This window comes from Rhopilema esculentum, chromosome 19 (genome assembly GCF_057945365.1).
Source record: "Rhopilema esculentum isolate cy_ngs chromosome 19, ASM5794536v1, whole genome shotgun sequence".
NCBI lineage: Eukaryota > Metazoa > Cnidaria > Scyphozoa > Rhizostomeae > Rhizostomatidae > Rhopilema > Rhopilema esculentum.
The window spans coordinates 1,508,164-1,526,137 of record NC_142833.1 but is presented as its reverse complement, the minus strand read 5'-3'; the positions used below and the strand labels follow the sequence as shown (position 1 = coordinate 1,526,137).

The 17,974-nt window shown below is 36.2% G+C and overlaps 1 protein-coding gene across 3 annotated transcripts; it reads left to right on the top strand.

The window, feature by feature from the left end:
* The first annotated feature begins 1,623 nt into the window (after nt 1-1,623).
* Nucleotides 1,624-14,732, top strand: LOC135687983 (sodium-independent sulfate anion transporter). Of its 3 annotated transcripts, none has more exons than XM_065204643.2 (4): nt 1,624-1,751; nt 8,046-8,971; nt 9,394-9,685; nt 11,927-14,732. In XM_065204643.2, exons 2-4 carry the CDS (start codon nt 8,129-8,131, stop codon nt 12,601-12,603), a joined length of 1,812 nt encoding a protein of 603 aa, XP_065060715.2. In that variant the 5' UTR covers nt 1,624-1,751; nt 8,046-8,128; the 3' UTR covers nt 12,604-14,732. The 3 variants fall into 3 exon arrangements, with proteins under 3 accessions (XP_065060715.2, XP_065060716.2, XP_065060714.2); XM_065204644.2 differs by lacking the exon at nt 1,624-1,751 and adding an exon at nt 3,668-3,822; XM_065204642.2 differs by lacking the exon at nt 1,624-1,751 and adding an exon at nt 3,670-3,827.
* The last annotated feature ends 3,242 nt before the right edge of the window (nt 14,733-17,974 follow it).

Here is a 17,974-nt window from a genome sequence, read left to right as displayed (position 1 = left end):
CAATGGGAATTTTCTCCACTCCATCGTGATAATGTTGTTCTTGACTATACTTGTCGACGAAGTGCTCGTTATAATCTCAAACTCTACATCTCAGCCTCAAAATTAAATCATTCCTAAGCGTAATACTAGTTTGTGCAAGAATTCGCAAGAAATATTTGGTTTCCTTCCCAATAACGAACACTCAGTCGTCAGCGTATGCAGGCTTTGGAAGTGCACAGTAAATTCGTTATTCTTTGCATGCAAAACTTCAAATTTGTTCACCACCACCGAATGCTGCATCGTCGATTAATAGCTAATGCAACTGAAGATTGGCACCCATTTTAATTTCATAGAGCAGATGTCAAAAAACGATTTCCGCAAAAATAACAATTTAGGCAGGAAGATCCAGCGAGGGCCAAAATGGCGGCACAAGGAACTTTACTATTAATGCAACTGAAGATTGGTACAGTAATTCTGTTCTTTGGAAATCCAGGTTTGATTGATATTGCTTTTAAAACTCAATTTGTGTTCCTCCTTGGACCTCCATGCAGGCCGAAGAAATCGTTTTTCTGAGTCATAAAGCAAATTATCCTAAATAATATGTCAAATAATCCTCCTTGGTGTTTGTTATGAATCGTTCTTGCTGCTTTACTAGCGTTACTAATATACCGTTAGATATTGCATTTAAGCATAAATGCCATCCCAGCTTTATTCAATAGACAGCAAAGATTGGTCCACGCAGATGAATGTCAGAAAACAAAGGCATGCCGAATTAAGTGTTACACAGGGATCAGTTCTAGGGCCACTTTTATTCAAGTTGTTTCAACGATCTCTTTGAAGTAAGTGACTATGGAAATGAAATTGCCACTATGAAGTTTGAGCAACTGAGCTAAAAGCATATAAATTAGCTTTTAAAAAAGTGCATGAAACTAAACTCAGATATATGTTGCATAATGTAGTCTGAAGATCTAAAATAAGCAAATTTGTAGTAATTTCATTTTTAGTTTCCCCTGTTTAAACATTTTGCAATCACATCCATAACCATTGTAAAAGAATTAAGCAAAACACGCTGATTTTTTAATGTTGATTCAAACATTTCGCAATCACACCCATAGTCAGTGAGAAAGAAATATGCAAAACACGCTCTTCTTGTAATGTTGATCAGAGAATAAAATCAATCAATGTAGAACTGTGCAGAAACTACACAGTGTAGAAAAAAATTATGTCAAACAATTCACAAGTGCTTATGCCAAATCACATGTTCCAACAGATTATATCTGCTTATCATATGAAAAGACTGCACCAATTTCTAGGGATCGATTAAGTATAGAATATCAAGACACTAGGCTGTCTCTTTATCCCTAAATTGTGACCTTTGCAATAGTTGTAATCTTCTATCAGTTTGTGAAGCTAAATCAAGGGTATCAAATCATAGTGTAAGAATGACTTTAAAGGACATCATAAAAGCCACAAGGTGTAAAGAATTGTCCAAAAATAGAAAGCCAATGAGTCATTCATTGTGTTTCGTAAGCTGTTATTGACTGTTAAAAGAAAAACATCTCACTTTTTTCAGACAAGAAAAGATTTTCCAATTGCCTAATTAACTGTCTAAATTCCTCGAACACTATAAATACAAGGTCCCCACTTCCAAAAACGACTGAACTCATCTCAGTTCTCGAGGAAGGAAGAAAAATGTAGAGGCTTGAACATTGAAAAATTTTAAAGAAGTATTTCCAACGGCACAAGAAATGGTATAACACTTTATGCGAAAGGTAAGGTCAAACAGGTTTCATGAATTGAGCATCAGGACCTCCGAGTTCAGTTTTAAGATATGCAATATTGCAGTATGATGTGTGTACTACCAACTTGAAAAAGATTTCAAGGTTGAAATTTAAAGAACCTAGTGGCGATCATATTAACCAACTTTATGCAAATAGTTGTTAATCAAATGCAACCCATACAGAGTTACACTAGCCTGTATTATATTATATGTAACTACAGTAACACTGCTTTACTGATATGAGAGCAAAATAAATACAATAAAACATTTAAATACTAGTTACAGTTAGAAACAAGAAAAATACTTAGAAAATTTCTGAAACGATACCGAAGAACAGCAAGCAGCTGTGAATGTAATACGGGCTTACATATCAGATAACGAACATGTCTTGACTATTAAGTGAAGCAGTTACCTCGTCGTGTTTCGCTTAGCTGTGATGTAGCAGTCATTAAAAAAATTGGTCAAGATTAACGGAGAATTCCATTGGCTTCCTAAAGATAGCGCGAATGACCTTTTTAGGTCCTTCATCATGTAATGATTTTGTCATCTTTTTAAGGTACGCAAAAGAATAGCCAGCCTGCTACTTGTACCAACGCTTTGGTCTTTTTGTTCAGGTTGTTCAGTAAAATTTGCGTTTTTGCCCTGAGGACTAAATAGCGGTTGAGGATTATTCAATTTACTTTTTATTTTCATTCTGGGGAATTCAAAAAGAGTGACAGCAAAAAGAAGCTAAGGTTTATTGGATGAATTACAGTGTTACTGAAGTGAATAAATAATACAAAAGTTGTTCTTTGAAAAATAAGATGTTACTTTTTTCTGCCTTTCTATTTCTCTATATTTCTGACAAAGCCGTTTTTCTATTTAACTACATTTAACTGCGTTATTATTTAACTACATTCAAGTTGTGGACAATCATAAACTCTTTTTCATCTAAGTATTGCCCTTAGGTGGAGAGAGACTGTAAAAACTGAAAGGCAACGAGCTCCATGTTGCATGTTTTGTGCTTAGATATTCAATATCTGGAATCGCCAGAAGAGTTGAAAGGTCTACATTTCTTAGACCTGACCATTTTTAAGAGATAAGGCAGGAATAAATATTTTTTCAATTTTTCCATGTCTTATAAATGACTTCGATGTCAAAGAAATATTTATTCTAGCTCAAATTGAACACGTGTCGTGATAATATAAAATAACATTCAGTTAACTATGTGTATCCTATGGCTCTCTCTTTCTGGCTCCATCTAGTAATTATTAAAATGTTTGCAATTTTATTTTGATATATGGATAAATCACAACATTATAGCAGCCTACTTTGATGCAAAAAGAAAAAACCTGATTTGGATGGAATGACCTGACTCTGGCATGACTTCTTTGTCCACCATGTGACTTTATATGTATGACCACGAAACAAAAATAAATTTCTTGAAACTTAAACGTACTTTTATGTTGAGATCTAAATTTTTTAAAACTTTTAAAACCATTCTAAAGGTTTCTCATCTAACCCTCCTATTATTTTCGGCACAATGTAGCCAATATTACCTACAATATTCAAGGGCCACCCATAGCCACTCCATATCTGTGTCTGAAGCTGCAACCAGGTTGTTTTTTCCCACTCATTTTCTCCTTTGAATTCTACATTTTATCGACAAACTTTGTTGTTTAGTTTATACTTTCTTTGCCCAAAAATTTTTTTAGTATTTTGGAATATTTTTTCTGGTCCAAGTGTTAAAGCTTGATCAGTTAAAGAGTAAATAATGTCCTTTGAAACAATTAAATGTTGATCACGTTGAACGAAGACCAGATATCTTAACGCGCGACTAGTTTCACGACCAGTGATTCCCGCACAAGTGGAAACCATGACACACTGCTTTTTACAGAATTTGACCTCGATTCAAAAACCTTGACCTCGTTTTAGATGTAATTATGAAGTTTTTTCTTTAATAAGCGTCATTCAATTTGTGGACAGAAAAATGTTTTCGTACGTTGTTATCGCGTCTGAAAATAGGATAAATTGCAACCCATGGACGAATTTATGTCATGATAGCTTGCATTGTGAAAAAAGAGGTAAGGTGAGTGTGTATTGTTAAGATTTATGCCTGATTTTCGCTGAAGGTAACGAGCTGTCTTAAAATTTTCACCTGCAAATCTTTAGGATAATAAATTTTTTATCTCGTTGACAGTGTGAAACACTTTGAGTTATCTCTGGAAAACATTTAATATCTTATTTTGTCGCAAAATAACTCTTGAATGCTGACGCTGTAGTGTAGAGAACTGACAGACTGGCGGACATGAGACTTGTTCTAGCTGTGTTATGAAGCCCGTATTGTTGCGCAAACAGTGTGTGCTCGTACGAGCGTCAGTGGCCGTCAGTGGCACGATCGTGGCTGTCGGTGAACAGATGCAGAGATCTTTTTCCAGTTTCAGTTGCCATTCATTTATAAATCAATCCCAATTACAATTAAGATTACTCTTTAACTAAAAACTCTTCAACACCTATAATTAAACAAGGAACTAGTAATACAGGGAAAATAATTTAAGGAATGATTGGCCCCCAGGGGTACTCCCGTTATGATCTAGCAGGGGGTTCCGTCAGGGTCAGAAGGTCCAAAGTTAAAATGTTTAAAAAAATATTCAAATGGTAGTCTTCTTTGATACAATAACCCTCAAGTGATAGTGTAAGACTCGAAATTATGTCCTTGGTAGCATCCATTTCTTTATGCTCACCTGGTCCTTCTTTGAAAAATTTCTTCACCATTGACTGTTGTTGATTTGGAAAAGATAAAATCTTCTTCATTTTCTATAATAAATCGCAAACTAAATTAAGCAGCTCATTAAAACATTTAAAGTCTCACCTAAGAGGTAGCAACTATTTAAAAACCCTCCAAGCAGTTGTGTTATTTTGAAACTGGACCATTTGGTAGCCATTTGGTAAGACCCTCAAATCGACTTGTTCCCCCTGGAGGACTGGCCAGATACATCAACTTAAATAGAGGTCATCATCTCATTCAAGGCTGCATGTTAAATTGAATAAGTAAAATAAACCTATGCTTGTAACCATCCAGGATTCAGCTGATAGAAACAAATTGGCATATGGTCTTTTACAATATCTGTGGAAATCACTAGGCTTTGAAGCTAGCAAAAACTAAATATATTTCCTTTCATCATAAAAAATTTAAAGTCTAAGATATTTAGATGCAAATTGCCAAAAGTCTTGCTAGCCATTATAACATAGTGACATGTGCCATAGGCTTCTAGAATGATGGTTATTTTCAAAGATGTGGATATTGAATTTCATAAACCAGACAAGAGTTATCTTTTTCCATTCCCTTTCCCTCTAGACTTTTCTCAAGCCTTAATCTCATTCATCTATGGTTGAAAAGCACTCAACATTTGTGGTTTGAATCACAATCCCTTATTATAACTTTTTTTGAAAAAACGATGAAGGAGATGTTGATGGGCCCACACTCCTTGAAAAAGAATAGCTGGTTTGAATTATTCTTCCCCTAATCCACTGTCAGTCAACAGGTTGGGATTTCAGACCCACAGCCTTATTAACTCGTTGGAGCTTGTGGCCCTAAATTAGATAGGTTTTTTAAAGCTCGATAACACAAGAAAAATGTATTTTCAAGCCTATACAGCTCTGCCTGTACCTTATCAGGAACTATATTCAAGACTGGCAAAACAGTAAGTTTTATCGCAAAATAAATGCTCAACTTTTGCGCTTTTATCCTTACTTAGCTAAGAAGCAAAGCGTTCTGTTTCTTCCAAAATCTTCTGTTTTATCCTTTTACATCAAATAGTTTTCTTTTTATTTCCTGATGTTTTAGTACTTAACTTATTTGGGACAATTTACAGGCCTTTATTGATTGCTCTGTCATGCATTAAAGTTTCAATAACAGACAAAGAAGGGTCATTGAAAATCTTCTGATACCTTCCACAAAGAACTTCTTAAAGATTCAATGTGATATTGCTTTTGTTTCTGCTTCTATGTCCAAATACCAGAGGTTTATTTGGTTATTGCTTCTTTGTAGAGGTCTATGCAAGACTTTTTATTACTCTTATAGATAATAACTATTTTGATTGATTAATACTGTAAAAAACTTATTACTTTTATTTTGGTGACCAGATAATATTTTTAATGTTAAATTTTTAATAATTAATAAAAGTTTATTTTTAAATTTTTCAGTGATAAATCTTTGTTTGTGTTCATGTAAATCAGAGAAGCTTAACTTTTATATGTAATTAGAATGAAATATCAATCAAAATATTATACAGTTAAATGATGATTGAAAGATAAATCCACCATGTTGATGAACTTCTTTGTTAGCAATGAAATGACCAAGGAGTTTAAAAGTCAATTACCTATGAGTTTTCTATCAGGGTTTTCAAAATCTGTCAAAATAAAGGCAAAGAGCTCCTCATTTATGTTAGACAAAAGAAGGGCCTCCAACGGAGGGGAAGCATGGCCCCCCACTTTTTCCAAAAACAATAGAGCTTTATTCAAAATCTTAGGCATGGCTGCTAAAGTTTCCCTTGCCCCCTCCCCACTTTCCAACCTGTTTCAGAGCCCATGAAAAGTTGTCTCTTGGACTCTCCCAGGGGACATGTTTAACAGCTTGTCAAAACAAAGAACCAATCAAACATGCCATTCTTCTTCTAGATATAAATTCTTACTCAATTGCATTTTAAGTAGTGTCAGACAAAAAGTGTTTTAGTGTAAGGTGCTATGTTTGCATTCCATCAAACTATTTTGAGATTTTTCAGCATCAGAGGCTTAAATGGTAATGGAAAATGTAAATGTTTAAGTCAGAAGGTCTAGTGTAGATGGATAGTTTTTAACAATCTATTTTGTGGATTAAATTTTATATAAACCAGATGGATTTTTGCTGTCAAACACTTTTAGATGGTTAGGCTTTGAATTATAATTAACATTTAAAATAATGAATTATGAAAACTGGATACAGAGTTAATCTAGAAGTTTGAAAATTATTAAGGAGCTCACATCATCAAAAATAGATTGCTTTTGGCAAGAAAATTTAGTACCTGGTTAGAAATTTTGAACACCGTGTTAGGCATTTCTAACTGGGCATTGCCTGAAAATTATTCCTCTCAATTATACATTAAATAGCGTATCTTATTCATAGAAGATCCAGAAACCTAAAAAAAAGTGCTGTGGTTTTGGTTTCTCATAGTAGACAGTGATTTATTTGAGATGGGGCACCCCAGAACCTGAACAGGGGCAGCACCAGCCAATATACCCTTGGGGGAGGGGTTAAGGTAGAAATCTTTAAGGTGGCACAATTTTTAATGCTTTATGTTAAAATAGTTTTGTCGACAGTGACGAAAAACAAGATATCGCAATTGTGCAGGGCACAAAGACAAATTTTGGTTATTAGCCAATCATAAAGTGTATTCAGATCACATGGAACAGTCGATTGTTGTAAAATTTGCCAAGATAAAGGTCGTAGCAATGTTCTTAGACTAATCCGAAATCAAGCACACACGGTCCTTTTTAATCTACTTCGCCATCTTCCTGAAAGTATAATTAAGTCTGCTAATATTTTTCCTTGTTTCTTTTTAAGTTTTCCAATGCCAATAATTCCTGATAACATACATGCTCATCTGTTATAAAAAATCGTAACAGTGAATTTTTATTTTTTCAATCGATGCTCGTTATGAAATCGAGTCCAAAAAGTAGGCCAGCGCAGAAAAAGTCGCAAGTGTGCGGCAAGAACAAGCTGAGGCTGAGCTACTGTATAATGCAAATTATGCGTGGATGCTTTTTCGGTGAATATTCAAACTTGAAGTCGGCAAATGAAGGTTGTCGCACACAATTTGTTAGCAAATGAGGCCTGGATACCTCCCTGGAGCGAAAAAGCTAGCAATTGCACTGCTCATTTCCATACAAATTTAAAAACAAATTTAAAACAATCCAGCCTCAGATTTTCGAAAAAATTTGGAACAGTCAGCCTGGACTTTAATTTACTGGTTCTTATAAAAATGGAGTGTACCATCAAGAATGCAATTTTGCTACGAGTACGTCTGTAGTTTTATCTAAGCTCACATTCTTAAGAGAATTTTCACCCTCCAAGGCGGTACGCGCCTGCCCACTGTGGCGAGAGGCAACAGTGTTATCACAGAATTGGAAAGCAATTCATTTCCTGTGATGTTGTCCATTACACCCAGGCGCGTCATATCTAGTACCACCTATACCGTTATAACAGTAAGTTTTGCCACCTGAAACATTAAGAATTTGTTATATCTAATTTTGTCTCATTATTTTGAAGGTTTTCCTGGACATCTCTTTCCAAAACGAAGCATTGCAATTAGCTGGAGATAAAAGTTCAGTAACATTGGTTTCATCTAGCACATGACTGAAATCATGCAGAATATGGGTAAATTCTGCAGGCTACGGCCTAAAATCTCTGCCAGAAAGATGAAACGTCTGCTCCCAATTACAGATTGGTTGCCACGCTACACCCTGCAGAAACTTCAAGGAGATTTGGTGGCTGGTATTGCTGTGGGACTAATGATCATACCCCAGTCGCTTGCCCATGCAGTTATTGCAGGATTGAAACCGCAGTATGGCCTTTATTCATCTTTTCCTGCCATGTTTATATACTTATTTTTGGGCACATCCAAGGATGTAAGCATCGGTACTACAGTTATAACAGCCTTGCTCGCGAATCGTTACTCCATATCGAACGATGTGCATCCAGAAATCATCGCTGCCTTGACCTTTGTCGTTGGCATCGTTATGATACTTGTCGCGATCTGTCGCCTTGGATTCGTCGTTCGTTTCTTGTCGTTTCCGGTGATCAGTGGCTTCGTTTCTGCGTCGTCGATTATCATCTCCGTGAGCCAGCTGCGGTATTTCTTCGGCTTAAGTCGATCGCCGCGGAAAGTATTCCTGAAGATTGAACATTTATTTACGAACATAAAGCACACGCGGCCAGGAGATGCAACGATAGGCATTATCAGCTTCGTGCTCCTCTTGGTGCTACAGAAAGCAGCCAAGCACAAATGGGAAACTGGCCCGGATACAACTAAATTGAGAAGAGCACTCATCAAGGTCGCTCGGGTCATTGGAATTGGAAGAAATGCGTTTGTGGCAACGCTGGCAATCTTAGTTTCTTATGCCCTCCACGAGCACGGTTTAGGCCATCTTTTCATGTCGGTCGGCAACTTGCCAAAAGGTCTACCGCCCTTCAAGGTATCCTTGCCCTGAGGACAGGCTTTTTTAACACCATTTTAATTTTCCATGCTTCTTTGGAGGCACAGCATGAAAGAAAACCTTGTTTTCAGTTGCTGTACACTTTCTACCTGGAGACAATCCCAATAAAAGTTTTCCAAAAGATTATTTAGAATTATAGTTTTTTAAGTAACAATGAATAAGTCATTGCATCTTCTTTTTACACATTTTCAGTGGTTTGGCCTTATAAGTTTGCAAAAACAAAAATTCTTAAAATTATAAGCAGCAACTGTCTAACACATTAAGGTATTTTCTAGTTCTTCAAAAATGATCACGATCGTGCATGAAACTGCTATTTCTAATATGGACACTTTGCCTTTAACAATGAACAATGTCGAGTAATTCACCTAAGATTTTAAATGCTGGTTCTCGCTTTATTGCAGATGCCGTTGAAGTCAATCGAAATCAGCGCCAACAAAACCCTGACAGTGGAGCAGCTGATTACAGGGTTCGGATCGGGGATCGGTGTTCTCCCACTGATTATCGTGTTGCAAAGTGTGGCTGCATCGAAAGCACTTGGTAGATTGAACAAGTACAAAATAGATACTTTTCAAGAGATCTTCGCACTTGGCCTAGGAAATGTTTTTGGTTCTTTTTTCAATTCCATTCCGATGACGGCAAGTTTCTCAAGGTCTGCTGTCAACAGCAGTAGTGGATCCAGGACTCCACTTGCAGGTATTTATAGCAAGCAACAAACTAGATATTTTTAAATGACCAAGCTTTTGATTCACATGCCAAATGACATACCGTAACGCCTCGAACAAGTGCCCTCCCCCTCAAATAAGAGCCCCCTCGAATAAGTGCCCACCCTAGAGGTAAAGTTATTGAATAAGCACCCCCTTCGAATAAGCGCCCACCCCGCGAATAAGCGCCCATCCTTAAACCTTTAGAAGCGGCGCTTATTCGAATTTTTAACGAAAACATAATTGGAAGGCAATTCAACAAGAAAGATTAATAAACAGCTAAATTTGCACCCAAATCTACTTTTTGAATAAGCGCCTCCCTCGATTAAGCGCCTCTCTCGAATAAGTGCCCACCCTGGAGTCTCAAAAATTAATTATGCGCCCGGGCGCTTATTCGAGGCATTACGGTAATTGTTTGGAAGGCCAGCCAGCATTTGTTCGAGGTTCCTTGACCTGGAAAAGTTTGCACTGTATGCACATATGCAGTTGTAATGTATGAAATATGGCGTTATTTTGGCAAGCTTCTTGCAAAAGAGGAAGTAGTTTTGCACAATCTGTTGTGTGTTGTGTCTCATGTGAAAAAAAAGCCATGGGAAACTCAAACCACTTGACAAAGAACTCGTTTTTCCGCAAAACTTTGCCCAAATACGCAGATACATATGATGCACTTTTTTATTTGGTTCAGACAAATGGATAGACTAACAGCCCTTAACAACGGGGATCTATAGAACATAGGCATAATCTCCCCAACAAATACAGTCAAGAAAGTTACTTTTTTCGACCAATCAAACAACTATTTAAAAACTAAAAGAACAATGAAAATATGGCATGGCTTTGGTGTGTTCACTGAAGCTCTTGTGTTTTCTGTCGCCTTGAACACAGCCTTCTGTTGTACGATTGCCACATTCCCTGGACTTTGACTTGGAATTTTTCTGAAATCTTTTATCACACAACCTACCTTACAACCTCGTGACAGCAAATGTGCTACCACTGTATAATTTGGTCGCGACTCTAAGGGTACAATGTATCGCTTAGCGAGGTCAAGGGGTTAAGAATATATAATCTGGTCACTAGATCAAGGGAAGAAAGTATCGTGTAGCGAGTTCAAAGGGTTTAGAATGTATGAGCACTTCTCAGAAAACCCATAAATAAACTTATCCATCATTCATTCATCCTCGAGATAGAAAAGCGAAATAATAGGTTTATACTCTGTTTGCACGAAAACGGATTGTAGTACGTCAATTTTTTGAACATCCTATCCCCCGGATCTAGAGACAAGCAGCTTTGCATAGAAATATGTGTTTCTTTGATCAGTAAGGGCTGGTAAATTGATGGAAATAACTGCAATTAATTGCTACGTTTTTAAAAACATTCTTCATAAGAATATCGAAGCTCGGTTGCCAAGAAAATAGACATCATAAAAGCACGGCCAGAAATAAGAAGATAAAAGCTATGTGTGTTTGAACGTTTACTCTAATTTTAGTGAAACAGAGCAAATTTTATAGGCTAAACAATCGTGCCACTAAAGAAGTCATGCAACACTGTTGTGTAATGTTGTAGATAAGATAAGTACATATATACACTGCGATAACAACACTGAAATAAGTATAATGTGGGGAACACGCAACCCTCAAATTATCTTAAAATCGAGAACATCGAGCCTCGAGCAAAAAAGTGTGGTGTTAGTGCTTGAGAAGAGGTATTATGATATATCATTTATCTTTGTACCAAAAAGTAGATTATATAGGTCGGTCCTAATTAAGTTGCCATACTTTTTTGTTTACTTCACATTAGGTTTCCAATCACCGCATTTGCATTCAAGATTTCTTATTTATGGCATCGCTGAAAGCTTTCTTTAGAAACAAGGGTGACATATTCTTTGTATTTATTGACTGCTGGCAAATTCAGAAGGACTAAAACTCCTTTTCATGAGTTCTTCAAGCAATATCAATTCATGAGTTCTCAAGGGATTGGATGAACTTTTGTTGAAAAGTTTTCTAGTTTTTGATAAAGTTAGATATTAAGCCGAGGAAATGTTTTCGAGCCCAGTAGACATGGCTATTACACGATCAATGAACGCGACGAAGGCTTATTTAAATTTAGGAATCTTGAGTCCCACACCAACAGTCCGTCTAGCTTTTTATTGTTTTCTGAAGAAGATTTTAAGAGTTGGAGGAGGCTGTCCGGAGAGAAGATAGGCACTTGTCTAAACTCTGTGATTTTACTTCTTCAGGTGTGCTTACCAGTCTGGTGGTGATCATGGCTATAGAATTCCTTGGACCTGTCATCAGGTTTGCTCCGATGGCATCTTTATCTGCGATCGTAATTGCCGCTGTGATAAGCCTTTTTGACTATCAGCTAGCAATCAAGCTTTGGCGTTTGAACAAGATAGATCTTGCAATCTGGGTTTTAACGTTTTTTGGCTGCATCTACGAAATTGAGATTGGCATTTTAATCGGGGTTTGCTTGTCACTTGCTGTTGTTATGTACAGAGAGTTCAACCCAAGGCTGGATGTCCAATTAAACAAAGAAAGCAGGAAGTTGGTTATCAAGCTACAAGGTGGCGTTTGGTTTCCAGGAATTGAATCGATTGCAGGCCAGATTTCTAGGAAATTGGACAAAGAAGGAAGTTTCATCGATGCTGTGGTGATTGACTGTGAAAACATGCTCGAAGTTGATTACACTGTTATTCATGGTCTTACTGAAATTATGGCTGACTGTTCTTTGAATAACGTGGAGCTGCAAGTTATAAATGTTTCTGGGGAGAAGATGAAACGAATGTTTGCCGGAGAGAAGTTGGTAGATGCCGCTGATGGTACAGTAGAGGAACACCCACTTGAGACGATTGAGTCTGGGCCGTTGATGCCAAATGGCAGCGCTGATTTCCAGTCATCAGGAGTACCTACCTAGTAAAGCTGAATTTTGGATTTCTGATTTTGTTTGGCTTGAACTTGTAGATTTTACACGTCCATTGAACTATCAATGACTAGCATGTTCTTTGTAATCTTAGGTTCAGAACCTTTTTAAATTGTTCAGGATAACAAATATTTAATAGATACAGACTATTGCCTGATAATTTGAATGTTTCTCTTATACTAAAAGTAAATAGTGTTCCAGCTTAGGCCAGTTTTAAATTTCAATATCGTAGATGTTCCAAGAACTCTCACGTCGAGGTCACACAAACAGTGATATTGTGATACACGATAACAAGTTGTTACACAAAGTTTCGTTAACACAGGAGATCGCCCGGAAAAGTAATCCTCAGAATTCGACTCTCTCCTGAAAGGAAAATTCACGAGCTTCTTGCATTATAGAAAAACCGGTCACTAAAGCATTTTCATTTGCTTCACAATCGACACAAATGCAGAACATTTTCATTGCTATTCTGCCATCCTTGGAATGTTTTGCCTTAACTAAGTCATATTGTATCAAGAATGTCTTAAATTTTGTTTACAATTATTGTCTTAAAGTAAACAATTTTTGTCTTTTTGTTTTTGTTAAAGTTTTTAAATGCATGATCATACTCATAGGTTTGCTGTTTCTTTAATTACTTTTTATTTCATGAAATATTTGATTGAATTTTATGTTATAGGAGTTGTTTTTAAAGCTAGTTTTTTTGCAGACTTAGCTAGCTAGCTGCCGTTCTTTGTTTTTTTGGCGATAGTCTTGATAAAATAGAACCTAGTATCAATTGACTCGTCTGCCGCACAACGAAGGCAAACTGTGAATATGAATAATTTCTGTATTTTTGAGATCTTAAGACTTATTAAACAGTATTACTTCTTTCTAACATCCAGTGTTGTGATTGGCGGTTTTGCCAAATGCATACCTAATAGCTAATCGGATCGCTGGATATTTTCACCTCGGTTAATTTTTTTTAACAATTTGGTATAACCATTCTAGTACAGCCGACACCATAAAGTCCGGGCAAAACATAGTCAATCATCATCAAACAAATATTTTTGACTTTGAAGAACAAACATTTCATGGTTTAGATCGCTACCCATCAAAAATTTTGAAAAGTATTAAAGATTCAATGCCTTATATGTTCAAAATGTCTTGAAGTTTCTAAGTTTTAATGACAATCTTTGTCTGTGTGGACGACTATTTCGCCTGTGAACTATTAAAAAAATCACCGGCTTTAAGTCAAAAAGCTGTGTATACACAGGAAGCTCACTAAAACCAGGAAAATTAAGAAATGAAAACTTTTCTTTAAATTTATTTATTGATTGATATGTCAGACTTAGCGGCGTGTATATTATTATCAACACTTGTCGTGGCAAATTTTATTTACTCATCACAATATTGTTAGATACCATTTATTTGAAATAGAATACCTTTGGAACACCTGAGTATAGAATACCTTTTTTATGTTGTGTTTGAAATTTTTAGTTGATTTTGTATGTAGAGTATTTAAATACAAGTTAGGATTGACGAGAGGGTGGGATGAAAACTTTAAATCAGCATTAAATCAGCTTCGAAAATAGAAAGTACCCTAGTTTACTAAAGATAAAGTTCAAGTGGCCTCCTGGTTAGAACTATAGGCTGGTTTTTTCTGATAGGTTGATGATAAAATAACCACGTTTTGTGGCATATTAAAAAAATTGAGAAGTAACTTTGCTTGAGAATTACTCCCACTTCCCTGGATTTTGAAGAACATAGGATTTTCAAAATTTAACAAGCATTGATTTTAAAGAAGCTTTTTGTAATTGACTTCCCCAGCAATTTTAAGTAAAAATGAATATATCACTTATTGATCTAAGTAAACAGCATGCACCTGTAATCTTCAGATTGGCCTGTTTTATTCATGTTCAGTGACGTACATTAACTCCAGTATCTGTCAAATGTCAATTTTGAATTAGACTGAGTCCATGTGTAATTGTGTAATTATATAAAATTCAGTATTGATTATATAACAAAGATTAGAAAGTTTTTGTTACTAAATATAGTTTATAATAATTGGAATCTTATTTAAAGCACGCGTAATGTTTTTGGAGTAGATTCATAGTGACTTGAGAGTGGAATCATGGAAATATGGACTTAATTTTGTCTGCATTGTCTCCAAACTCCCGTTTCTTTGCATTGTGAAAGAATAATGTTTTATATCAGTGTGACGATATTGGACATCTTCAAGGATTGGCTTTAGGCCCCTTTTTGTTTATTCAAGGTGATAGTGATTGACAACAAGCGGATAAGGGTATTGGCTCCAGTTATCACATAGAAAACGCTCTGTAGAATGTTTTGTTGTCAAAGCCAGAAGTTCAAGAAAAGGGTGAAATATTTACTCATTAGACTTTGGGAAGGAGCTCTTTGTGCTCCTCTACAGTCATTTGTAACTATGACAACGTTTTCTTTTGGCTGGTGCATCAGTTCTCAGACAAATTTTAACAATAGTGTTTAGATGTAAATGGTCATTGATAACTCTTGAGATTGCCATTCAAGGCCGCACCTAGGCGGGACGGGCCCCGGGCAAATCCTTGACGGGTCCCAAATTTGCGCAATGGACGCAACAAATTTTTGGGCCGCGCCCTCTTTTTGTTCCTGGAAACACTCTTGTCCTGAAGTTGAAGGTTAAAATGGGTTTTTTACCTTGCTTTGTAGTGTGGTTAAAAAATTCATCTTTTACATCTTTTTTAAATCTTTCACGGGAAACTTTGTCCTGGGGCTCTATTTATACAATATAGGTATCAATGCGGTATTACAAAAAATGTTAAAAAAATTAGCTACGTGCCCATAAGTGAGTCAACTTCTGAGCCCTTCTCTCTCAAATATATTTTGTTCAAATTGTCGGTATTAATTTACAAAACTTTTACAGCGTCGATAACATTACTTAAGTCAATATTTTTAGCTAAATCACTTTCAGTACTTCAGCACAGCCAAGTCATTCAGTTAGTCATTCCTTTTCGTTTTGATGGACCCAATTAACTAGCCTGAGTTCGAGACAATCAAAAAGAGGCTATAAACATAAAGAAGACACAAAAAATTTCAATTACTTTAATATCTAACTTCAAGCCTTTATGGGCCGTTACAGGAGAATTTCTTAGCTGGATGATGCATAATCGTTAACAGAGAAAAATATACCTTGATTTTGAGCATGGGCCTCGGGGCATTGCCCTGGCTGAAGCCCTGTTTCGCTGCTACTGTTGCCATTACACAGATAGATTATCAGCATAAAGAGTGATGACGTGCTGAACTATAGCCTCGCATTGCTGCCAGAGAGGTACCAGAGAGAGATCCAATAGAAACAAAATACAAAGAGCATTCATTCTTGTCTGTGACATGACTCTAAGTATTAATATTTCATAAACAGTCGTAATCTTTGGTCACCCAAAAGAAGATAGGTAAAATTCTTAGAAGGCTGGGACGTTATCTACGCTGAGAGGATTGATCTATCATTACTTTCAGACATTTGTTGGTAGTTTCTTTTTAATATATGCCAATCAGACATTGAGCAGACTTCTTTACTTTTGCCCTTTACTTCTTTAAGCTGTAAATTGCCAGAATTAAAAACCCAATTAAGACAAACAGACAGTAACAAGATAACAGAGTTGATTAAAACATCCTTTTAGTAGGTTTTTGTCTTGCTAACTGACTTCATAACAGATTCTAAGTGGCCCAATCAATGGTTACGTCAAAAGTAAGTATAGACAGCATATAGTCTGTGTTTCTCCAAGCTTCTGCAACAAAAACAAGTATAATTTCGTCTAGACACTGTCTTATGTGGAAAAGTTTAATTAGCTTCAACATTACTTCATCCCACATTTATTCCAAACATCAAAATATAGACATGGTATACAGAATGACGAAATTAGGTAAAGTTACCTAGGGCTACAGGAAATAAATAACAAATATTTAAAAACTAGCTCGGCTGAAAAGGAAAACTAGAAAACGTCTTATAGCATTCGAGCCATATGCTCTCTATGTTTCCTGGATGCAGAACGATGCAGAAAGTACTCCAGGGCTCTTTTTGCAAAACAATGAAGCTTTTTGGAAAAATCTTTTGCTACGAGTTTTTTTATTGCCCGTGGCCCCTTTCTTTCCAACTTGCATCGGGGTCGCTTACAGATCAAACTCGAGAGGAATAACAACTCAATATTGACATCATTAAAGATCTTTGAAATAAGTTTTTTGCTTTGCATTCTCGATAGGTTGTGATTTCGCCTTGCCAAATAATTTACAAAACCAGTCTCTCTGCTCTGCCAGGGCGGGTGAGATGCACTCGGTGTGCTACAAGCTGAAGGAAACTGAAACCTAGTGAACAGCCATGAAACGGTATCAAAGATAGAACTGAGTAAAACTCGATAAATTTAATAAGATCTTCAAAGTCGCTTAGCACTTATTTCAGCTCATAATAGCAGAGTCTCAAAACTGTCAATTTCTTCTCTATATTACGCCAAGGATTTTAAAAAAACTGTAAAAATTCTGCAGCACTTTTACACCAAGATTTTTCGCAATTTGTCGTATTGGCACAGCTAGCACTCTACTTTCAAAGGAACCAAAATAAACGATATTGCTAGTTTGAATTTTAGATACAAACTTTGATTAAAATCTAAATCAAGGTTTGCATTTAAATATTCTCTTTGTAAAAAGTTTCTTTTAGTTAGTCCTTCCTGCTCAAAGGAGTATCAATGTCCCTCGAAAAATAGCAAATTCCGAAAGGAGAACAATCATAAAGAATTTTCATGAAACTGAATGAAAGAACGATATAATGTTTGTTTAATATTTGTAACAAATTTGACTAAAACTTTCGGACGAAAAAGTTTCTTCAAACTTTCGGAATGCGTTTTCGAGAATTTTGCGACAAAAGATTTCCACGCAAAAACTTTCTGCTTCATACCAAAGAAAAATGCAAAATCAACTGTCATAGGTAACTTAAACTAAACATGTGGGTGTTTTATTACATTAAAAAATTGTCATCTTAAACAAAATGGCTATATAGTTCGGGTCGCGGTCTATAGATCCAGGGGTCTGTTGTTCGAGTCCTTGACATGACCAAACTTTCACTCAGAGTGAGAGAAATGGGCAGCTGTCTGCAATTCAAGGCGTAGTAATGACGAGGTCTGGTCTCATCGAGAGGAGGGACCAGGACACTGCTCAAAAAGCATAGTTTCTCGGTTTCCTAAAAGCTACCTTCGGATGCTAGGAAAGAATGTTGCAATACGAAAAAACGGTTTTTTCGACAGGAGCCTGTTCCACAGGGAGGTAATTCGAGGGGTTTTAGTTAGACTATCTTAGTTCTATTATAGTATCACGATACCTGACCTGGCGTGAAGTTCTGAAA

Bases quoted from the DNA above. Each gene is read 5' to 3' on its own strand.
- LOC135687983 (XM_065204643.2), top strand. From the start codon at position 8,129: ATGACTGAAATCATGCAGAATATGGGTAAATTCTGCAGGCTACGGCCT. The intron at 8,972-9,393 runs GTATCCTTGCCC...GCTTTATTGCAG, and splicing joins AAGGTCTACCGCCCTTCAAG to ATGCCGTTGAAGTCAATCGA. The intron at 9,686-11,926 runs GTATTTATAGCA...TTACTTCTTCAG, and splicing joins ATCCAGGACTCCACTTGCAG to GTGTGCTTACCAGTCTGGTG.